This window comes from Cucumis melo, chromosome 10 (genome assembly GCF_025177605.1).
Source record: "Cucumis melo cultivar AY chromosome 10, USDA_Cmelo_AY_1.0, whole genome shotgun sequence".
In the NCBI taxonomy this organism is placed as follows: domain Eukaryota; kingdom Viridiplantae; phylum Streptophyta; class Magnoliopsida; order Cucurbitales; family Cucurbitaceae; genus Cucumis; species Cucumis melo.
Window position 1 is genome coordinate 11813179 of NC_066866.1, and position 20183 is coordinate 11833361.

The 20183-nt window shown below is 35.6% G+C and overlaps 1 protein-coding gene and 1 long non-coding RNA gene across 12 annotated transcripts in view; both read left to right on the forward strand.

The window, feature by feature from the left end:
* Positions 1-1317, forward strand: part of LOC127151244 (uncharacterized) — a 70411-nt gene extending 69094 nt beyond the window's left edge. The window contains exon 10 of the long non-coding RNA XR_007824034.1: positions 1029-1317. This is a non-coding gene — a long non-coding RNA (uncharacterized LOC127151244). The remainder of the gene's footprint in view (positions 1-1028) is intronic.
* A 1864-nt stretch (positions 1318-3181) lies between these two features.
* On the forward strand, positions 3182-15251 carry LOC103496696 (pentatricopeptide repeat-containing protein At2g03380, mitochondrial). Of its 11 annotated transcripts, none has more exons than XM_051090693.1 (6): positions 3182-3341; positions 3448-3862; positions 3977-6065; positions 6211-6290; positions 13604-13704; positions 14923-15251. In XM_051090693.1, exons 2-3 carry the CDS (start codon positions 3495-3497, stop codon positions 5604-5606), a joined length of 1998 nt encoding a protein of 665 aa, XP_050946650.1. In that variant the 5' UTR covers positions 3182-3341; positions 3448-3494; the 3' UTR covers positions 5607-6065; positions 6211-6290; positions 13604-13704; positions 14923-15251. The 11 variants fall into 11 exon arrangements, with proteins under 11 accessions (XP_050946650.1, XP_050946646.1, XP_050946644.1 ...); XM_051090689.1 differs by lacking the exons at positions 13604-13704; positions 14923-15251 and adding exons at positions 7496-8413; positions 12313-12377; positions 12461-13197 and having other exon boundaries at positions 3448-6065; XM_051090687.1 differs by having other exon boundaries at positions 3448-6065; positions 14372-15251.
* The last annotated feature ends 4932 nt before the right edge of the window (positions 15252-20183 follow it).

Sequence of the window (20183 nt, forward strand, 5' to 3'; positions counted from 1 at the left end):
GTTATAATCATTTGAAGTTTATGTTAGAAATCTGGAAATTTCAGAGAGTTGTTGAAATAGGATTTTATTTCTTAAGCTTTGTTTTCGTGAGCGTCATCTTTGGTGCGACATGTTATGTATATCTTTAGAAAACCAGAATGTTTAAAGTTCTAATACTCGGTTGGGTTGTTGGCAAGCCGAGAAGAATTAAATCGAGCTTATAGACCAAGGATCTAGCCCAAGACGGTGAGCGACAAAACCAACTTTGAAATATTTTCCATAACTGTTATTTTGATTGAATACGATAAATGTTTACTTACGAAGCTGTGAAAGGTATTTGAATTTCATGACTATTTTCAAGTATACATTTGGAGACTAGATTTCTTAAAGAAATTTATGCTAGCACGTAGATATTAAATGTTTGGAAAGTATTTAAACCACAATATCTTAAGCAAAGCATGAATTAGTAAGAAGTTTTGTTTTAAAAACTACAGTTTTCCTCGAAAGAGCTGAGTAAAGTTCGAGCTTTGTGTAAAATTTATAAGCAGACATGTTTTAATATTTTTAGATGATTTATGAAATTTTCATTAACTACATGACTGAGATCTTGAGCCTGAGGCTAGAGATTACCGTGTGTACACTAGTTAGATTCCGTTGTTGACGTTGAGGGTACTCCATAACAACGATGCTGTCATGAGTGCTGGGCTGACCCCACTACGATAAAGACGATGGGAGTGCTGGGCGGGTCCCACTACATCGTAGTGCTTGTAAACGTTGTTGTACTGGGTGTACCCTACACAACGTAGATTTGTCATGTTAGTTAAAATGCTTCGATATACTTGATATGCCTTGCTAGATTTCAATGATGAACATGCTGAGTATTTAAGTAAGCTATTCTTACTACTACACGTTTACATTTACGACTTGTATAAACATATTTATATGTGTAAAGTTTTCACGTGCTCTTATCTTTAAATTCATAGTTTTAAACTGAGTCACTCACTGAGCTTCATAGCTCACCCTTTCCGAATGTTTTACCCATTTTCCAGGTAGAGATCGAGTTCCCGGTGCCTGATAGATTACCTTAGTCTGCTGAAGCTCCATTATCGATTGCCAGTACGTGTTTTGAGTTGGGCATAGAGTCTGTTGTGTTATGATGTATATACACCCTTGTATGTTATAGATACTCCACAGTTTGTATAAGCTTTAGGAGCTGTAGTTGTGTAAATTTTGTTGGTTATATTTTGATTAAGGTGTCTTTAGGTTTACTCGTGAAATCGGTAAATTTTGAGGTACACTTCATGTATGTGTTTGACTAGCCTAGGATCCGTTGTGTTTTGTTGCATGTATAATAGTTTATATACTAGATTGGCAAGTTCATCACATGAAAGTTTTAAGCAGAGTCGACAGATACAGGTACAGAAAAGCGTTGTTCGTCGGCTTCACGCCATCTTTCAGTCTAAGGTAGCAGGTAGTCTGGGAGGGAGTGTGACACGATAGATATCGTTAGAGGAGAGCGATGTCAGTCGACTTCACGTCATTTTTCAGGCTAAGCTAGCAGGTAGTCTAGAAGGGGGATGTGACAAGCTCGGTCTAAAACGGTTTAGCTAGTTAATCTCGGATCGTTGGAGCACATGATCTATAGGTGGAATTAAATTAGAATAATATGTTGGATTAATTCGAAATTTTCAAATTAGGTAAAGATAGAGAAATCAAAATATATGTGATATAGTCATCAGTTATCAATTTGATATAGAACTTTAAATTTAAATGTGATTTAAATATTAAAAATATAATTTCGGATTCATATTTTGAAGCTTAGGATTGATGGAAATGATCAAAGTTGTAAAGAGTCAAAATGTTGACTTTTGACTTTGAAAAGTCAACTTTAATCGGTTTTATATTCAAATATGATTTGAATTTCAGAAAAATGAATGCAGATTCACGCTCGAAGATCGAAATTAGTCAAGACGGACAAAATGGTAAAAAATAAAAGTTTCACTTTGACTTGAATGGTCAAATGATCATATTGGCCTTGGACTAAAGTTAGTGGAAAAATCCAACATTTTGTTAGATAATTTCATTAACACTTAGTGGAATAGTGGCTACAATGCTTGATGCAATTTCATCGACATATAGGCTTTTTAGTGCCTCAAGTTTGAGATATTTTGTGATACGTTGAGGTGTTTTTTTTTCTCTTCCTCCTCCCAATTCTTTTTCTTCTTTTTATTTGTGTTTTGTTATTTATTGTGGAAAAATTTAACTACAATTTCATAGGGTTGATTTTATACTTGTATTGTACTTATTTTATTTTGTTTTGTTTATTTTACCTTACTATGAATGTTAAAACCAACATGTTAGTTTGATTTGATTTCTTTTACTCTACTCAATGTTTTTATGACTTGCTTCAAGATTCCATTTTTTTTAAGTAATAATAAATGGTGGAGGAGCTAAGAAAGGCTGTGAGAAATTTGAGTTTTGAAGAGAAAAACGAATAAAATTAGTTTTTAATTTGGGTCAAGTGTGTTGATTGGGTTCATGCATTTGCGTAAAAGATTTATAGAATAAATTACCAAGATTTCTTGATTATTTATAATTTAATTAATATGATGAAGAGCCTGGTCATTTAAATATAAAAGTCACATTATCATTCCATTAACGAATTGATGAAATTCTAACGATATGAATCAAAGTAAAGTTTTGTTAAGATTTATGTACCAAAATAGAACCACAAACCAAAATAGGATCTAAACCAAGAAAAATAAAAATGATTAATATGGAATAATTTACATGAGAGTAACTTGAATTTTGGCAATAGTCCCTATCAAAATATGAAGATGGATATTCATCTAAATCTTGTAGGTATCTTTTTTTCTTTTTTTGAGTAGGATGAGAGAATTGAGCCTAGAATCTTTTGGTTCTCAATATATACAGATAGCAAATTGAACTAAGCTTTTGATGACTTAGTTAAACTTTTTGTTGTCTTCTTGTGATGTAGCCTCAAATTTTGGTGTGAAGGGCAAAATTCATAAACTTGTTTGAGCTTAAATCCTTCATTTGAATTAAAATGATTTTAAATTATTATTTTGTTTGGAATGAGAAAGATTTGAAATGAATGTATTTAAAATTTTATGGTTGAATGGTAATAGAAAAAGAAAATGAAAATTAAGAATTTTCTAATATAAATTTTTATCTGCGAATTTGTTAATCTAAAATTAGAAAGGATGAGGCCAATTATATAATTTAATCCGACCATTTTGGTACAGAAAAGTTTTTAAATAAGAATAACACTTTTCATCAAAATTCCTTCAAATCCTAAGCTTCCAAGCATAAGAGAAGCGGCGAAATTTGTTAAACTAAAGGTTGATTTCTATTTTATTTGTTCTTTCTTTTGGCCACTGTGCTTGTATATTTATCTCAATTTCTCTTCCTTAATTTCTTTACCCACTGCCGCTATGTTTTGAATAGGAACACGAAGAATGCCGGCATGACGGTTGAGTATTTCACAACTCGGAATGTTACAACGCTTCTTTAGCCTTCCTCGAGCCTTCTCCCATCTCACAGGTTCTTTACTTCAAATGGGGCACCGGATGTCTTATTCCACATATGCTTCACATCCCCCACTCTCCGACCTCCATCAAACCATGCCCTCAGTACAGTTTATTTCGTTACATTCGTGCTGTTATCTCATGGGACTTTTTAGGAACATTCATACTCTCATCAAGTTCCATGGGTTGCTTATAGTACACGGCCTTATCGGTAATCTTCTTTGTGACACGAAGTTGGTTGGTGTTTATGGCGCACTTGGGGATGTGAGGTCTGCTCGAATGGTGTTCGATCAAATGCCTGACCCCGATTTTTATGCGTGGAAGGTGATGATCAGGTGGTATTTTTTGAATGACTTGTTTGTGGATGTTATTCCATTCTATAATTGCATGAGAATGTCTTTTAGAGAATGCGATAACATAATTTTTTCGATTATTTTGAAAGCCTGTAGCGAATTGCGTGAAATTGATGAAGGCAGAAAGGTCCATTGTCAGATTGTGAAGGTGGGGGGTCCGGATAGCTTTGTAATGACTGGTTTGATAGATATGTATGGTAAATGTAGGCAGGTTGAGTGCTCAAGTGCTGTGTTCGAAGAAATTATGGATAAAAATGTGGTTTCATGGACTTCAATGATTGCGGGATATGTACAAAATAATTGTGCGGAGGAGGGTCTAGTTTTATTCAATCGGATGAGAGATGCATTGGTTGAAAGCAACCCATTCACTTTAGGAAGCATAATAAATGCGTGTACAAAATTAAGAGCTTTACATCAAGGGAAATGGGTGCATGGCTATGCCATTAAGAACATTGTTGAATTTAGCTCTTTCTTGGCGACTACTTTTTTGGACATGTATGTTAAATGTGGGCAAACTAGAGATGCTCGCATGATATTTGATGAACTACCTACTATTGATCTTGTTTCATGGACTGCAATGATTGTTGGATATACCCAAGCTAGCCAACCTAACGATGGATTGAGGCTCTTTGCTGATGAAATAAGGTCAGATCTCTTACCTAATTCTGTCACTGCTGCAAGTGTTCTTTCAGCGTGTTCGGTTTCTGGTAATTTGAATTTAGGAATGTCAGTTCATGGACTTGGGATAAAACTTGGGCTGGAAGAGTGTGCAGTGAAGAATGCTCTTATTGACATGTATGCTAAATGCCATAAGATTGGCGATGCTTATGTTATATTTCATGGGGTTTTGGAAAAAGATGTGATTACTTGGAACTCTATGATATCTGGGTATGCTCAGAGTGGATCTGCTTATGATGCCCTCCGTCTCTTTAATCAAATGAGATCATACTCCCTTGCACCTGATGCAATAACACTGGTGAGCACCCTTTCAGCATCTGCCACCCTAGGTGCTGTACAGGTCGGTTCATCACTTCATGCTTATTCGGTTAAAGAAGGCTTATTTTCTAATCTTTACATTGGCACTGCACTTTTGAACTTTTATGCTAAATGCGGTGATGCTAAATCAGCACGAACTGTGTTCGACAGTATGGGAGATAAGAATATTATCACGTGGAGTGCAATGATAGGTGGTTATGGAGTGCAGGGCGATGGAAGCGGATCCCTTTCTATTTTCTCTGACATGTTGAAGGAGGATTTGAAACCCAATGAAGTAATTTTTACCACAATATTATCTGCTTGTAGCTCTTCGGGAATGGTTGAAGAGGGATGGAGGTATTTCAAATCTATGATTCAGGATTATAACTTTGTTCCTTCCATGAAACATTATGCCTGTATGGTTGATCTTTTAGCCCGATCAGGTAGACTGGATGAAGCATTGGACTTCATTAAGAAAATGCCAGTTCAACCAGACGTTAGTTTGTATGGAGCTTTCCTTCATGGATGTGGATTATACTCGAGGTTCGATCTCGGAGAAGTCGTAGTCAGGGAAATGCTACAGCTACATCCAAATGAAGCTTGCTATTATGTGCTCTTATCTAACCTTTATGCTTCAGATGGGAAATGGGGTCAAGTTAATGAGGTGAGAGATTTGATGCTGCAGAGAGGTTTGAACAAAGTCCCAGGGTATAGCCTAGTAGAAAGTAATGCAGGTGTGCTATTTCATTAGCTGAAGCCACTTGTGTGGCTCATATCACTACAAGAAATGGGACTTTTAATAGCCCTTGAAGCCCATTTTAAATTGGGCTATTGAAAAGAAAAAAAAAACAAAAAGTGGGAAATAGAAAAGAACCATTATCCTGTCTAAATATTTTCCCTTTAGAGCCCTTTCACGATTTCTCATCTTCTTTTGCTCAAGCAAACGCGCGCAACATACACCCTCAAAATGACGATTTCTCATCTCTTTTGCTGCGATACCCTCCCTCTCACGACTGCCGTTCAACCGACGATGAGGAGACTTTCATCTCTGTCCATTGTCTCTCTGTTCGTCATCTCTTTGTTTGTTGTCTCTGTTCCTCGTCGTCTCTACAAGGCAACTCACCGTCGTCCACATGGGTTTTGCTTAGGGTTTTTCGTCTACCAGCTTGTCTCTCTATTGCTATTAGACACTTGAAGCTAATGATTCGAGGTTAGTCTTCTTCTTCCTTTCTTCTACATCGTTTTTATGATGAGAGCATTGAGTGGAATATCAGTCTCAGTATATAAACTCTTTTCATCATTCCAAACTCTGAAATATAATTGTTGACCTAAATAATTTCTCCACCATATTGTAGATCTTAAGTTCCACATCCTTTGCTGACCTCCGTTTGTCTCCAACGACCTCTGCTGACTATCTCTTTGCATCAACAACAAGGTAAATTTCTTGCTCATTTTTAGTGTTTTATTTTAGTGTTCCTTTTCTCTTTTCTAACTACTCTTGAAGTTTGTTTTCTATTTAAAAGTTGTGGATCTGTGGTTGACTTCTGTTATTCTTGGTGTTTTAGCAATGTTAAAGAATTTGGAAGGATCAAATTGTATACAAACTGGTTATACCTGTTGATTGTGTAGTTATTAAACCATGAAGATTCTTGATTTTGTATCCTACTGTAGATTATGGTTGTCAGACGCTTTATTGCTATCGTGCCTTGATTTAAGTGTGTATGCTTTGTAATCTTTGTATTCAAATTAAGTAAAGACCAGTCATATGTATGATTTGGGTGCACATAAATGTAACCTCGGCTTCGATATAATCCATGGTTTTAACTAATGATCACCTAATGCAGAAACATACTTGAAATTAGAATAGTATGGGGTGGAGTAGCTAAAATAAAAGGAAGTACTTGCAAAATTAGATAATGGTGATTAAATAGATTGAGTATATGTATTATGTATTATGAACTTTTGCCTGTGATTATGTGTGGCATATAACACGATAAATTCACAACGTTCATAAAATCGAGATGACATTTGATTCAAGAGAATACCGTTCTCGGATTGGAGGTGTTTCTTGATGTAGAACTTTTGCCTTCATATTATAGAAAAGACTAATTTCTTTAGCCTATAATTTGTTTGCTTTAGTCGGATGTAATATTGATTAGAGCACATTTCTTAGCTGAGTTCGAATGTTTGAATATTCTTTCTTCTACATGTTGTGTCCTTTTTGTTTTTTCCTTTTTGGTCAACCGTAGTGTGAAATTTGAAACAATGGAGAAAATATTCATAACTTTTGCTACATATTCTTTATTTCTTCATTGCATGATGTTGGTATCTACAAAAATACATGGAATCAACATTTATTCCTAAAAAAATCAATCAGGGAGATTATTTGTTCCTTTTTAACCATTCCTTTATCAGTTCGTACTGTGCTACAGAAGATGTTGCAAAGATTGGTACAGAATTTGTTATGATACAATATAGAACGGTTTTTGTTAGAATTAGGGGCTTAGCCCATTGAGAAGATTTATTGTAAATATTCTTTCCTTTTTTATCTTTTTGTACTTTTCTATTTATTCCCTCTTGTACCTATTGTATGATTATCAGAAAATAATAAAACTAAAAGCATCGTGGTTTTTCTCCTAGTTCTCGGGTTTCCATGTAAGCCGGTTTCGTGTTTATTAGTTTCAATATGGTATCAGAGAGAAGTAACAACGAAACCCTAGAAAAAAGTTTAGGAAACACCCAGTCCAAAACAGAAGCTGCCGTTGCCATGGAAAAACTACTCCAACAGATTCAGTTGCCGTCGATCTATCCAATGCGCCAACCCTTGCCGCCGTTCGCGCAACCTTCCGGCTAAAAACCACTTCATGCATCGCTGTCTGTTAATCTCACTGTCCATCCCATTCGTTTCTATGCGCCGTCGCTTGTCCAACCGTCTCACCCTTCCGGTCATTCGCCGCCACACGTGCCCGCCCATTGCCGCCGGACAACAACCTTCAAAACTGTAAAATCTTTACAGCAATGCAAATCTGTTCGTCGACCCTTTATAGCAACCTTTCTTCTATAGGAATGGGGCTGACCAACGCCGTAACAGATCGGGGATTGAAGCGGACGAGTCATCGGTACCTCAGGTTATGGACACCATATGTTTGTGGTCTCGGGATTAACCAAACCTACAGGAGAGTTGTTTTTGAAGTTGGAGCATCCTTGGCACTGACCAATCTACCGATGTATTCCAAGAACCTGGTAATTTCGCTTCCTAATGTGCCTTCAAATTATATAACTAACTTTGCTGCCTTTAGTGCTCGATCCTTGACCCTTGATAATGAAAAGAATAATGGGAAACCAATTCTCGTTTGTGAGCACTGCAAGAAACAATGGTATACCAAGGATCAGTGTTGGAAACTCCACAATCGGCCCCCAAGAGGTAACAAACGTTCCTCCAACGAGCAACAAAACTTTGGGCATATCAATGTTAGGGAGATTGCCAGTACTCTCTGCCAACTGGCCCTACTGCTAGCCAGACCAGTTCTCTTACTCTAAGCGCCATTGCTCAGTCAGGTATGTCTCAGTCCCTTGGCCTTATTAGTGTTGATAGGAAGAATCCCTGGATTTTGGACTCAGGAGCCACAGATCACTTGACAAGTTTCTCAGAGCACTTTGTCTCTTATACCCCTTGTGCCGGTAATGAGAAAATCCGAATAGTCGACGACTCTTTAGCCCCGATTCTGGGAAAGGACAAATAATTCTCTTTGACCGTTTCTCCCTCCGAAATGTTTTGCATGTGCCTAAGCTTTCTTACAATTTGTTATCTATCAGTAAGATCACTCGTGAGCTTCACTGTATCTGTTTACTTTCAAAACTTGAGTTCGGGGAGGACGATTGACACTGCCTGGCATAGCAGGGGACTTTACATCCTTGATGATGATACCTTCGGAGTAGTATCTCTACGACTAGTTTACTGTCTTCCTATTTTAGTACTTATGAACTTGACTTTATGTGTCATTTTCGGTTAGGTCACCCGAACTTTATTTATATGAAATATTTGTTTCTCCATCTCTTTCCTAAAATAGATGTATTGAATAGAATTTACAGTAGAAGTGAATTGAGGAATTCTCAATTCATAGTACAATCTCTCTTGTTCTTCTGTCTCTCAAGAAGTAACAAGTTGCAACTCAAATTCTCACCCAAAAACTAATTACACTTCCCGCCCAAACTAACTACTATTTATACTAAAGTTAACCAACTTAATCACTACTAATTGACTGCCCTGCTTCACATGCTTCATATGTGCGACTTCCCTTTCTTTCTCCTACTATAATGGAATCTAATAGGAGGTCTATCATTACTCCCCCTCTCTAAATTCACCTTGTCCTCAAGGTAAAAATCAGGGTAAAGTCGCTGCATATCTTCATAGCTTTCCCAGGTAGCTTCATGCCTCGACAACCCTTCCCAACTTCCAACTTTGTTCTGATAACTGAGGATCTCTTTAGGCTTTGCTTTCCATTTATAATTTTCATTTACATACTAAATAGTAGGTTGTATATTCGTGTGCTCAGCCACCAATTTCTTCAATTGTGAGACATAAAATACAGGATGAATGGAAGTATTTTCTGGAAGATCAAGCTTGTAAGCCACCGAATCAACTTTCTCTAAGATCTTATAGGGCTCGAAATTTTTTGGAGAAAGCTTGTTGTTCCTTTTTCTCCTCACTGTCTGTAGGGTCTAAATTACAAGAAAACCAAATCTCCAACTTGGTACAAAACATCCCTTCTCTTGCGGTCAGCATACTTCTTCATTTGGTCTTGAGCTAAACGTAAATGTTCATGCTGCCAAAGCAATCTCTCTTTCCCTTAACTGTTCATCCATGTAGAATTAATGGTTTCACCATCACCATAAGACAATAAAGATGGAGGCTTTTGACTATAGACCACTAGAAAAGGAGTTACACCTAGTGTCCTTTGAAATATGGTATTATACCAAAATTCAGCCCATGGTAACCAATTAACCCACTCTTTGGGTTTCTCACTGCAAAAACATCTAAGATATGTCTCCACCCCTCTGTTTACTACCTCTATTTGATCGTTTGATTGCGGATGGTAGGCTTTTGTTCAACTTTGTATCGGACATTAACATTTTCTTCTAAAAATGACTAAGGAAAATTTTATCCCTATCCGAAACAATAGATGTAGGGAAACCATGGAATTTAACTATCTCTCTCACAAAAAGTTCTGCTACTGCTCTAGCTGTATAAGGATGTTTAAGGGGCAAAAAATGACCACATTTGCTTAAATGGTCCACCACCACCAATATCACCTCATATCCCTTAGCCCTTGACAGTCCATCCACGAAATCCATGGATATATCACTCTATAATTTATTGTGGAATTTCTAACGGTACCAACAAGCCAGTTGGAGACAAAGCCAATGTTTTGTTTTGTTGACATGTCAAACATTCTAAACCAAATACCTCCCGTCTTTCTGGTCTCTTAACTCCTTCAATTCAACTATCACTTTTTGAAGTTTTAAGTCATTTTCCACTTCCTCCTTGATAGATTTTAGATCAATCAAGACTGGTATTGATATGCCACACAACTGTATATTTGGTGGTTTCCTCGACAAGGCATCTGCAGCTTTATTTTCAAGATCCGACTTATAAATCACCTCAAATGAGTACTTCCCTTTGCTCTAGCAGGAATTTCAACGATCTTTGGTCAGTCTTAACAAGGAATTTCGTTCCCAATAGGTACGACCTCCGCCTTTGTACAACAAGAACAACTGGCATCAATTCTCTTTCGTAAATTGGTCGTGCCCTGTCTCTCATTGCCAGTGTATGACTGTAGAAGGCTATTGGGCGTTTAGACTGAATCAAGATAGCATCAACACCATAACCTAATGCATCCGTTTCAATCTCAAACGGTTGATCAAAATTTGGCAGTGCTAAAACAGGGAGGGACATCATTGCTTTCTTCAATCTTTCAAATGCTTCTTCAGCCTCCTCATTCCACTTAAACCCCCCTTTCTTAAGTAGCTGAGTTAGAGGTGCTACTATGGAACCATACTGCTGCACAAACCTTCTATAATAACCAGTTAACCCAAGGAACCCTCAGACTCCCCTGATGTTAGTTGGCTTCGGCCATTCAGCTATAGACTCGATCTCTTTCGGATCAACCTCAAGACCTTCTCCAGAAATAACATGCCCCAAATACTCAATTTTTGACTGAGCAAAATTATATTTTTTTCTATTAGCATACATCTCATGTTTCCTTAGAATAGAAAAAACCAGCTCCACGTGTTTCACACGCTCCTCCACATTCTTACTGTAAATTAGAATGTTATCAAAAAACACCAACACAAACTTTCTTAGGTGTGGTTTGAAAATGACATTCATTAACGCTTGAAATGTGGCTGGCGCATTCGTTAGCCTAAAAGGCATAACTAGAAACTCATAGTGTCCCTCATGAGTCCTAAATGCAGTCTTTTCAATGTCTTCATCAACCATCTGAATCTGATGATAGCCAGATTTCAAATCGATCTTAGAGAATAGAGATGCTCCACACAATTCATCGAACAACTCTTCAACCGTTGGTATAAGAAATTTATCCGGAATTGTAAAATTGGTCCACACAATGGTGGGACTGAATTTATCTGGACTGAATGAGTTGTCCATTTCCTATACCGGCGACAGTGCAACTTATGTGGTGCAACTTATCTTGGATCTCCTTTGATGCAAATTTGCTTTCCATGACTAGTAAATGTCAATGACAAATTTTTCCAATCAACCATAGTCACTCCTAAAGAATAGAGGCATTCCCATAATAATATCTACTCCTCCCAGTTCTAAGGGTAAGAAATCCTCCCTCACAGTCCAATCCTTTCGCTGTACTTCCAAGGCTTCACAAATCCCCTTGCCATGAACAGCTGTTCCTGAACCCAATATTACCCGTAATGTGCTCTCTTTGGTGGGTAATTGTAGCTCCTTCACCAGTTTATTAGAAATAAAGTTGTGGGTGGCTCCCCAATCTATTAATATCACAACTTCCTCTTCTTGTAGTTTTCCCCTTTCCTTCATAGTCCCAGGGTCATTCAGTCCCACCATTGAGTTAATGGGCAGCTCCACATAAGTTGCACTGTCTCATTTTACTTCCAACCTAGATAACTCTTTTCCTTTAGGCTCATTCTCTTCAATGATCTCATATTCTTCACTTTCATTCACCACTACAAACATTCTTAGTTCGCGCTGCTCCATTTTACATTTGTGATCGGCTGAGTACTTTTCGTTACACCTGAAGCATAATCCATTCTTTTTCCTTGCTTGAAACTCAGCATTGGGTAAATGCTTTGAGGTTCCTTCTTTACGTACTTCACCAGTGTTAGAGTTATTGCCCTTATTAGAAACGTAGTGTTCCCTTTATTTTCACCCACAGAGTAACTTGCACTTGATTTATTACTGATTGCAGATTGAGGTTAGAACGGAAATCAGTAACAATGAAGCTGAACCAGGTCATGCAGAGAAACTTGACAAGTATGATCCCTTTCTTGATCTTCCTATTACACTGAGAAAAGATACTAGGTCCTGTACAAAGCACTCCATATCTAATTATGCAGGCTCCTTATGAGGAACGCATGAAAGTTGTCAAAAGAATTCTGGGATAAAAACGACACATGGTAAAGGGTTGATATTTAAAAAGACAAACATAAAAACCATTGAGACATATATTGACTCGGATTGGGCAGGATCTATTGTTGGCAGAAAGTCTACCTTCGGTTATTGTACCTTTGTTTGGGGCAATCTTGTAACTTGGAGGAGTAAGAAGCAAAATGTTGTGGTTAGGAGCAGTGCTGAGGTCGAATATAGAGCTGTGAGTTTGAGAATATGCGAGGAAATTTAGCTCCATAAAGTTTTATTTGATCTTCATGAAGAATGTGAGACTCCATTGAAGTTTTTTTGTGATAATAAAACCGCTATTTGTATTGCTAACAACCCAGTTCAGCATGATAGAACTAAACATGTTGAGATTGATTGACATTTCATCAAAGAAAGACTTGACAGTGGGAGCATTTGCATTCTGTACATCCCTTTGAGTCGACAGGTTGCTGATGTCTTCACCAAGGGGCTTCTCAGGCCAAACTTCGACTTTTGTGTTAGCAAGTTGGGCCTCATTGGTATTTACGTCCCAACTTGAGGGGGAGTGTTAGAATTAGTGGGTTTAGCCCATTTGGGAGATTTATCCTAAATATTCTTTTCTTTTTTTATCTCTTTGTACTTTTCTATTTGTTCCCTCTTGTACCTATTGTATGATTATCAGAAAATAATAAAACTAAAAACATCGTGGTTTTTCTCCCGGTTCTCGGGTTTCCATGTAAGCCGGTTTGTATTTATTGCTTTCAATGGTTTTGTTTTGAGTTTCAAATATCTTTTCTTTGAGGTTTAACCTATATTTACATCTCCACAAGTTCCATGATCGGCATAGCTGTCTGACTGTCAATATTCATGTCATCCTTTTCTTTAGAATGTATTTAAACTTGTATGGACAAAGGTAGAGCTTCAATTTAAACTGACCAAAAAGAGCCTTCCAACTTCTATGCTTTTAATTTCCTCCGTTATTGTCTCTTACTTTTAAGAGGTATCCAATGGATACTGATCTTTCTTCTTTCAGCTGTGTTTCCTCTCTCAACAGCATTAGTCAAGTAAAATAAGAGTAAGAGTGTTACTATAAAAAAATGTTTTATATATGTGTATTATACCAGGTGAAGCAAACTTTTTAGGAGGAGTTGCATCAGTGAAAGGGGTAGCAGGATTTAGTTCTGAGGCAGCAAAAAAGAGGTTTTTTGAGATATATCTAGAGAAGGTAATCAGTTTGCAACATTTCCCCCTCTTGTTTTGGCTAAGTATTTGTTTTTTTTTATTTAATACTCGTTCTAAAAGTGTTTTCAGTTCTTTATGTATTAATATTTTTCAATGATACCAATTATGTAATTGGAAGTTAAATGTAGTTGATGGTAAAAACTTAACCGGCTCCCTACCCCTCCAAAGTTGTACGAAATTAGCAAAAGTTCCATGTTTTAGGAAATAAGCGAATTTTGATTTTGAGTTGAATATTGCAGTGAAATTCTGAAAACACATTTGGGTTTTTGGGGAGTTGGGATTTTTACGATCCATATCATGATTTAGTTATATATTTGTAGTTGTGAGTTCCTATATGAACTATGTTCTTCTTCTATCTCCCTTGCCCGATTTTTTATTGGCCTCTCAAGCGTTTGGAGCTACTTTATGAGTTTTCTCATATTAAGAAGGAACATTCTTGGTGTTAACTTTTCAAGAAAATGTTGAAGAATCTAAAACCACTTTCATTCAAAGAGAGAAGATTCACACGTATTCAAGTTGTTCTCTTCATGTTGTTACTTTCATTTTGGTGTAATTGGATAAAATGTCAGAGATTTCCTTTAAGAGGGTATAGAAGGTTGAGGATTTTTTTTGTGAATTGGGTGATTGTAATTCTACCTTTACAATTATAGGTGGTAGCCTTAGTGTGGAAGGAAGGAGGTGTTGGTTGGAAAATGGCCATGGAAATCTCTGGCGTATTATTTTTGTTGGACAATATCGAATGGACCCCTTGGTTGAAGAACAATCGGACTTATGCGTAGAGTATTGCACAAGTGTTGTGAGCCTTTAGCTTTTCTGTTTATAATCGATTTGGAAAGCTGGTTTACGTCAATTGATTGGTGCAAGTTGCTAGAAGTAGGGCAGCTGGGAGATTATTTAGATGGGTAACCAAAGGTTTCTAACTTCTCTGTTTGCTTATTTTACAAAATGAATGCACATGGAGTTGTTATCAATAACCCATATTGAAAGGTCCTCATCATGCTCGATTCAACTATTTTGTTGCTAGATGTTTGAAGAAAAATCTAATACATTTTCAACTAAGTCCTCTTTTGAAAATTTCTATGCAGTCAATTTGTTCTCTTTAATTGTCAAATGTCAATGAAGATAGCTTGGAAAGTTATATTTCCTAAGACAGTATAATTCAAATGATTCTTACTATTTGAGTTTTGACTATCATTATTAGTGTAAAAGCAAGGGCCTTAAAGTTGCTGTTGCATCCAGATCATATCAAGGTTGATGCCATTTCAACTTGTTGCAGGGTTACCACTGTCGATGTAAGTTTGATTGCGTGCTCCACTTAATAGTCTTTGGGTCTAGTAATATTTCTTAAGAATGTGACTTTTTTACATGTATCCAGCTACGGAATTAAAAATAGAACATGGATCTCTCATAGAACCTAGGAAAAGCATTTAAATTTGATTAGAGATACAGTACTTGAACATGATTATTTCCTCAGTCATTATACTGCAACCTGGATTAAGTATCGCTATTTGAAACCTCTTTCCTTTTTCAGTTTGCTGATTTATTAAAGCTTATTACATACAGATGACGGTTAAAAGGGTATGAAGGCTGTAAGAAGCTAAAAAACTATATTTACCGTATCTTCTGCATAGGTTGAGCATATTTTTTCCAGAATGAATATATGAGCATATTGAAAGAATTGAATCGTAATTATTCGCTTCAACCAACAATCAATCATCGAAGAAATAGCAAAAGACATGGCTAAGTTGCGTAAGTTAGCACATACAAAAATGATTAGGTGCTTGTGAGATCTAAACCAAACTCATTTCCAGCACAGTCACCTAGTTTTACCCATCAATGCATCAATCCAGATCAAAGTCTAAATTAACAAAAACACTCCCTAAAATAATACAAGAAACAAAACATTCATAACTCATTGTTTGAAAATTTACCTGAAATTAGGTGCTTGTGAGATGCAAGTGGAAAGATGCAGCCACAAATATGAAGGTAGTTTGGAATAAGACATCAAACTAAATAACAAACAAACCAATTCACAAAATCTTTTAAAGCCACTGGTATAGAAACAGAAACCTTCTTCTACCGGAGGCATTGAGGAAATTAGAAAGATAACAGAATTGGGATGGACAAGTAGCAACCATTTTAAATATACTATACAAAGGAACAAAATAATGAGATGATCTCGACAATAATAAAAATCAATCTTCATCTCTGGCAAATTAGTGCAAACCATGTCATATTCTATGTCGGTTTTAATTTTACAGAACCGTTGATAAACGACGGAAATTTCATACTATATGCTTTGATCTAATTAACAAAGGCTAATCCCCGAATAACAACACCTAAGCTAATCGTATGATATAATTTCTCCCAAACATGAAGAATCCTTACAAGACTTGAGCAAATATGTAAACACAATTCAATACTCCATTCATCATTGTTCTGTTATTCCATTTCAGATTAAAACTTTTAGAACGAACACAATGTTCATCTTCTATAATGTAACCATACAGTATCCAGAACATAAAACATTACAATACATGTTCATTTATTGTTACATTAACTTCCAAAGCACTGTTTGTGAACACTTTTTCATTCACATTAGCCAACACCAAACAAAGAACAAGCATATTTATAGCTTAAAAGGACATGATGATGATGATGGTGATTCTTCCAAACTCCAAAAACTCACCAATTCATTCTCTTAACTGTTGTCCTTTGTTGGCCATACTATCGATTATTTTGTGCACTTATGTTCTATACAAGCCTAGTGTATGAGCACGTTCTAGTGTTCAAGAGGATTGTTCTCCAAATATATCCAACAGAGAAAGTGATGGAAAAACGAGCATGACAGTGGAAGAAAATCGATTTGGAATGCTCTAATTTCGATTAATTAACATGAAACTGAAAAATAGAAAAACATAGAATTCAAGAACACTAGACTAAAAATTCAAAATTCTCCTTTGTTTCTTGATCGATTTTGTTGATTCCAAGTCGTAGATGATCATAAGAGTTTTCTTTACTATTTTTTGGCTTTAAAATGCGATTGTGGGATTGAATCGGTAGTGAATTTTATATGTTTTGAGAGAAAACGAAAAAATATGAACATTTCATATTTTTCTTCACTGAACTTTTTTCATTCAATTTCCGCTGATCATCCCTCAATTCTTGAGCAAACTCATTATTATATGTCTATAGGTTTGAAATTCGGTGGGAGAGGCGGAAAGTATCACCTCTTCACCTTTTTGATAAAATGAAATTCAAATTGAATTTGAATTTGAATTTGAATTTTAAATTTATTTGATTTTTAAAATAATTTTCTAAAAATCAAAATTTTAATTATTTTATAATTTAATATCAATTAATCTAATTAATAAATTTTAATAAAATAATATTAAATCAAATCCCAATCAATCGAATTGAATCAATTTGAATATTTATTCGAATTTTCGATATTTAAATCTTATTTAAATATCTTTTATTTCTCAAAAACTTGTTAATAATATCAAATATTTTTAACGAAATTAATTTGAACTATTTCAAATTTTTTGATCACCCTGTTCTAAAATTTATTACCATAATGAGTTAGTAGATGGACCTAATGGACTGTAGATCATGGGTTCCAACGATCTGAGATTGACCGACTAAACCCTTCTAAATTAAGCTAATAAATATTTGTTAACTAACAGGTCATTTCACTAAAGTCCGCAGTTGCACTTACCTCACTATAGATATATTTTTGTTGACTTGATATAACCATGAACAGTAAGTTCTTCACAGGTTGATTACTTCTTTGTGCCTTAGTACCACTGATCTTTTAATGAACAACTGGTTTAAGGTTTAATTTATAAACCAAATCCCTTTCAAGCTAATGAGAAGGTGGGGCTTTTTGTTCAAGACTTGGATTTAGTGCATAAGAGAACAAAATATCTAAGGAATCTAATGAGGTCAGGAGTGAATTCCACTGTGCACCATATGTTTTCAACTATCCACTCGGTCTTACCCCTGAAATGGGAGGCATATTGGCCAGTGCTGATGAGCTGCCCTCATTTAAATGAGATCTAAAGATAATCTTGTGTGAACAAGAGTTCATAGTTAGTTTAGGATTAAGGTTAAGTTACATAATTAAAAAATAGTCAGTTTTAAATCGCAAAAGTTATTATAACGCAAAAGCGACTATGTAATGGTCCAATCTAATGCAAACTCTTTACATAGGATGCCCATACTTTCATGTCTCTACATGAATGATTCGAGATCACATTGTTTGTACTAACTACAAAGTAGGGTCCATCCATAGTGTTACCAGAATAAGGCGTCCAACTTTATTCATATACTATAGACTGTTTAGGCTATGAACTCAAACTTAATTCACATTTATGTTTCTATATAAAGTTCAAGTCTACAAGATAGCCTCAGAACCTTAGTTTATTGAATTCAAGATTATAGTATTCTATTTCATTAATAAATAATTCAATAATCACATCATTGAATGTAATTTTTAAACTACAAGTTTTAGGACATTAATCCCAATAGAAAGTACCTGCAAATTATGAAGAGATGGTTTTGTTGGTTAATCCAGCTATAATGAACAGAAGAGGATGAATATCAAATTGTTTGATTTGTAAATCACCTCTAGAATGTTTAGTTCAAGTAGAAACTTAGGGCCATTCTAATGGCGAAGAATCGGAGGTAAACCTAAATCATTGATTAAACAACAATAGAAAAATCTTAGAACTTCCTAGACAGGGGAAAAGGCAAACATAAATCAAAACTATGTAAAAAAAGAAAAACAAGCAGTGAGATGATTCAGATCATAAAAATTGAAGAAAGGGATAGGGAGAAGCTTACCAAAAAGCTGCCTCTTGAGATTCTCTTGCATAGTTTCATTGTTACAGACTGATATATATCCACCGATTGTTTCATTTATGGGCAAAGACTCTGATGGCGAAGGGTCTTGAACCTCTTTTCCAAAGCATTCTTATTAGCTTCCTTACTATCATTGTAATTTTCACCACTGTTGTTCTTGTTATTGTTCTTCTTCCCGGTCTTTCCTCCTTTTTCTTCTTCAACCTTCCCATTATTCTTGTAGTTTTTCAGATTTACAAAACTGTTACCGTTAAAATTCCCAATTTTTTAGTAAACTCCTTTGTTGAAGCCTCCATTAATACCCTTTTGAGCACCTCCAATCATAGGATCCACCCCATATTAGCTGAATTAAGCTTCCAACCATTATTGAAGGCATTAAAATCAGACCATAGAATTGAAAGTAATTTACAATCTATTTGAAGAGTTTAACATTTTTTTAATTTTTGAGGAAATTAGAACGATTAGAGCATTGGGATGAACAAGTAGCAACCATGATGTTTGATACTTGTATAGACGATATTAACACCAAGTATATGCATGGATGTCTATGTGAAACCCACCACTCCAATGTTGTGTTAGTAAAAAAAAAAAAAAGTGTTTCTTATTTTTCTCAATTTTTAAGAAACTTGCATCTCTAGTGGTTCAATTTCAACTAAGAAACATATCATTAAATTTCCTTGTCCCTTGTTTGGCTGTGGTTTCTATCATTTCTTTTAAAGAAGTGGTCTTTTTGCTCTCTCTTTTCATTTCTTACTTCACTTCCTTCAATATTCTCTTTTCTCAAGTACCAGTTGTTGACCAAGTCATTGACGATTGAACTAGTCATCCAATTAAGATTACCAACATCTAAAAAATGTTCAATAAAGATTGGGTACATTTAAATCGTTATGAAAGTAACTAACTATTAATATTGAGTTAACCTTTAATGCATATTTAACTAAATTAACTTTATTTAATAGTGCTACTAATGAGTATATGGAAGCAGCATGAAATTTTCTGCAAGAAGTGAAGAAAAGGAAGCCAGATGCCAATAATTTTTTTTTGTCCATGTAAAGACCGTAGAAACATGAGGCATTGTGATTTTCAAATCATATATGAGCATGTGGTCATTAAGGGAATAGACCCTACATATAACTTCTGGTACCATCATGGAGTATGTGAAGGAGATGAAGTCGAGAATGAAGTTGATGAGAGTTTTATGTTTGAAGCACCGAACTTCTATGAGAGAACATATATAGGAGAAGAAGACAACATTCATGACTATTCTACATCAATGAAGGAAAACAATTTTTCTCAAAAGATTGAAGAGGCAAATATGCCATTGTGTGGTAGTTGTACGAAGTGTATGAAGATGTCGGTAGTTGTAGCATTATATAAACTGAAAACTTTTAATGGATGGTTAGATACAAGCTTCACTAGCCTTTTGGGGCTTTTGCATGACATGCTCCCAATGGACAATGTTATTTCAAGATCTATTTATGAAGTTAGAAAATTATTTAAGAAATTTGATTTAGGTTACCAAAAAATGCATGCATGTGTTAAAGACTGTTGCCTATTTAGAAATGAGAATGAAAAGTTAGAAAGTTGTCCTCATTATAC

Excerpts from the sequence above, each read along its gene's own strand:
- LOC103496696 (XM_051090687.1), top strand. The coding sequence starts at position 3,495 with ATGTTACAACGCTTCTTTAGCCTTCCTCGAGCCTTCTCCCATCTCACA.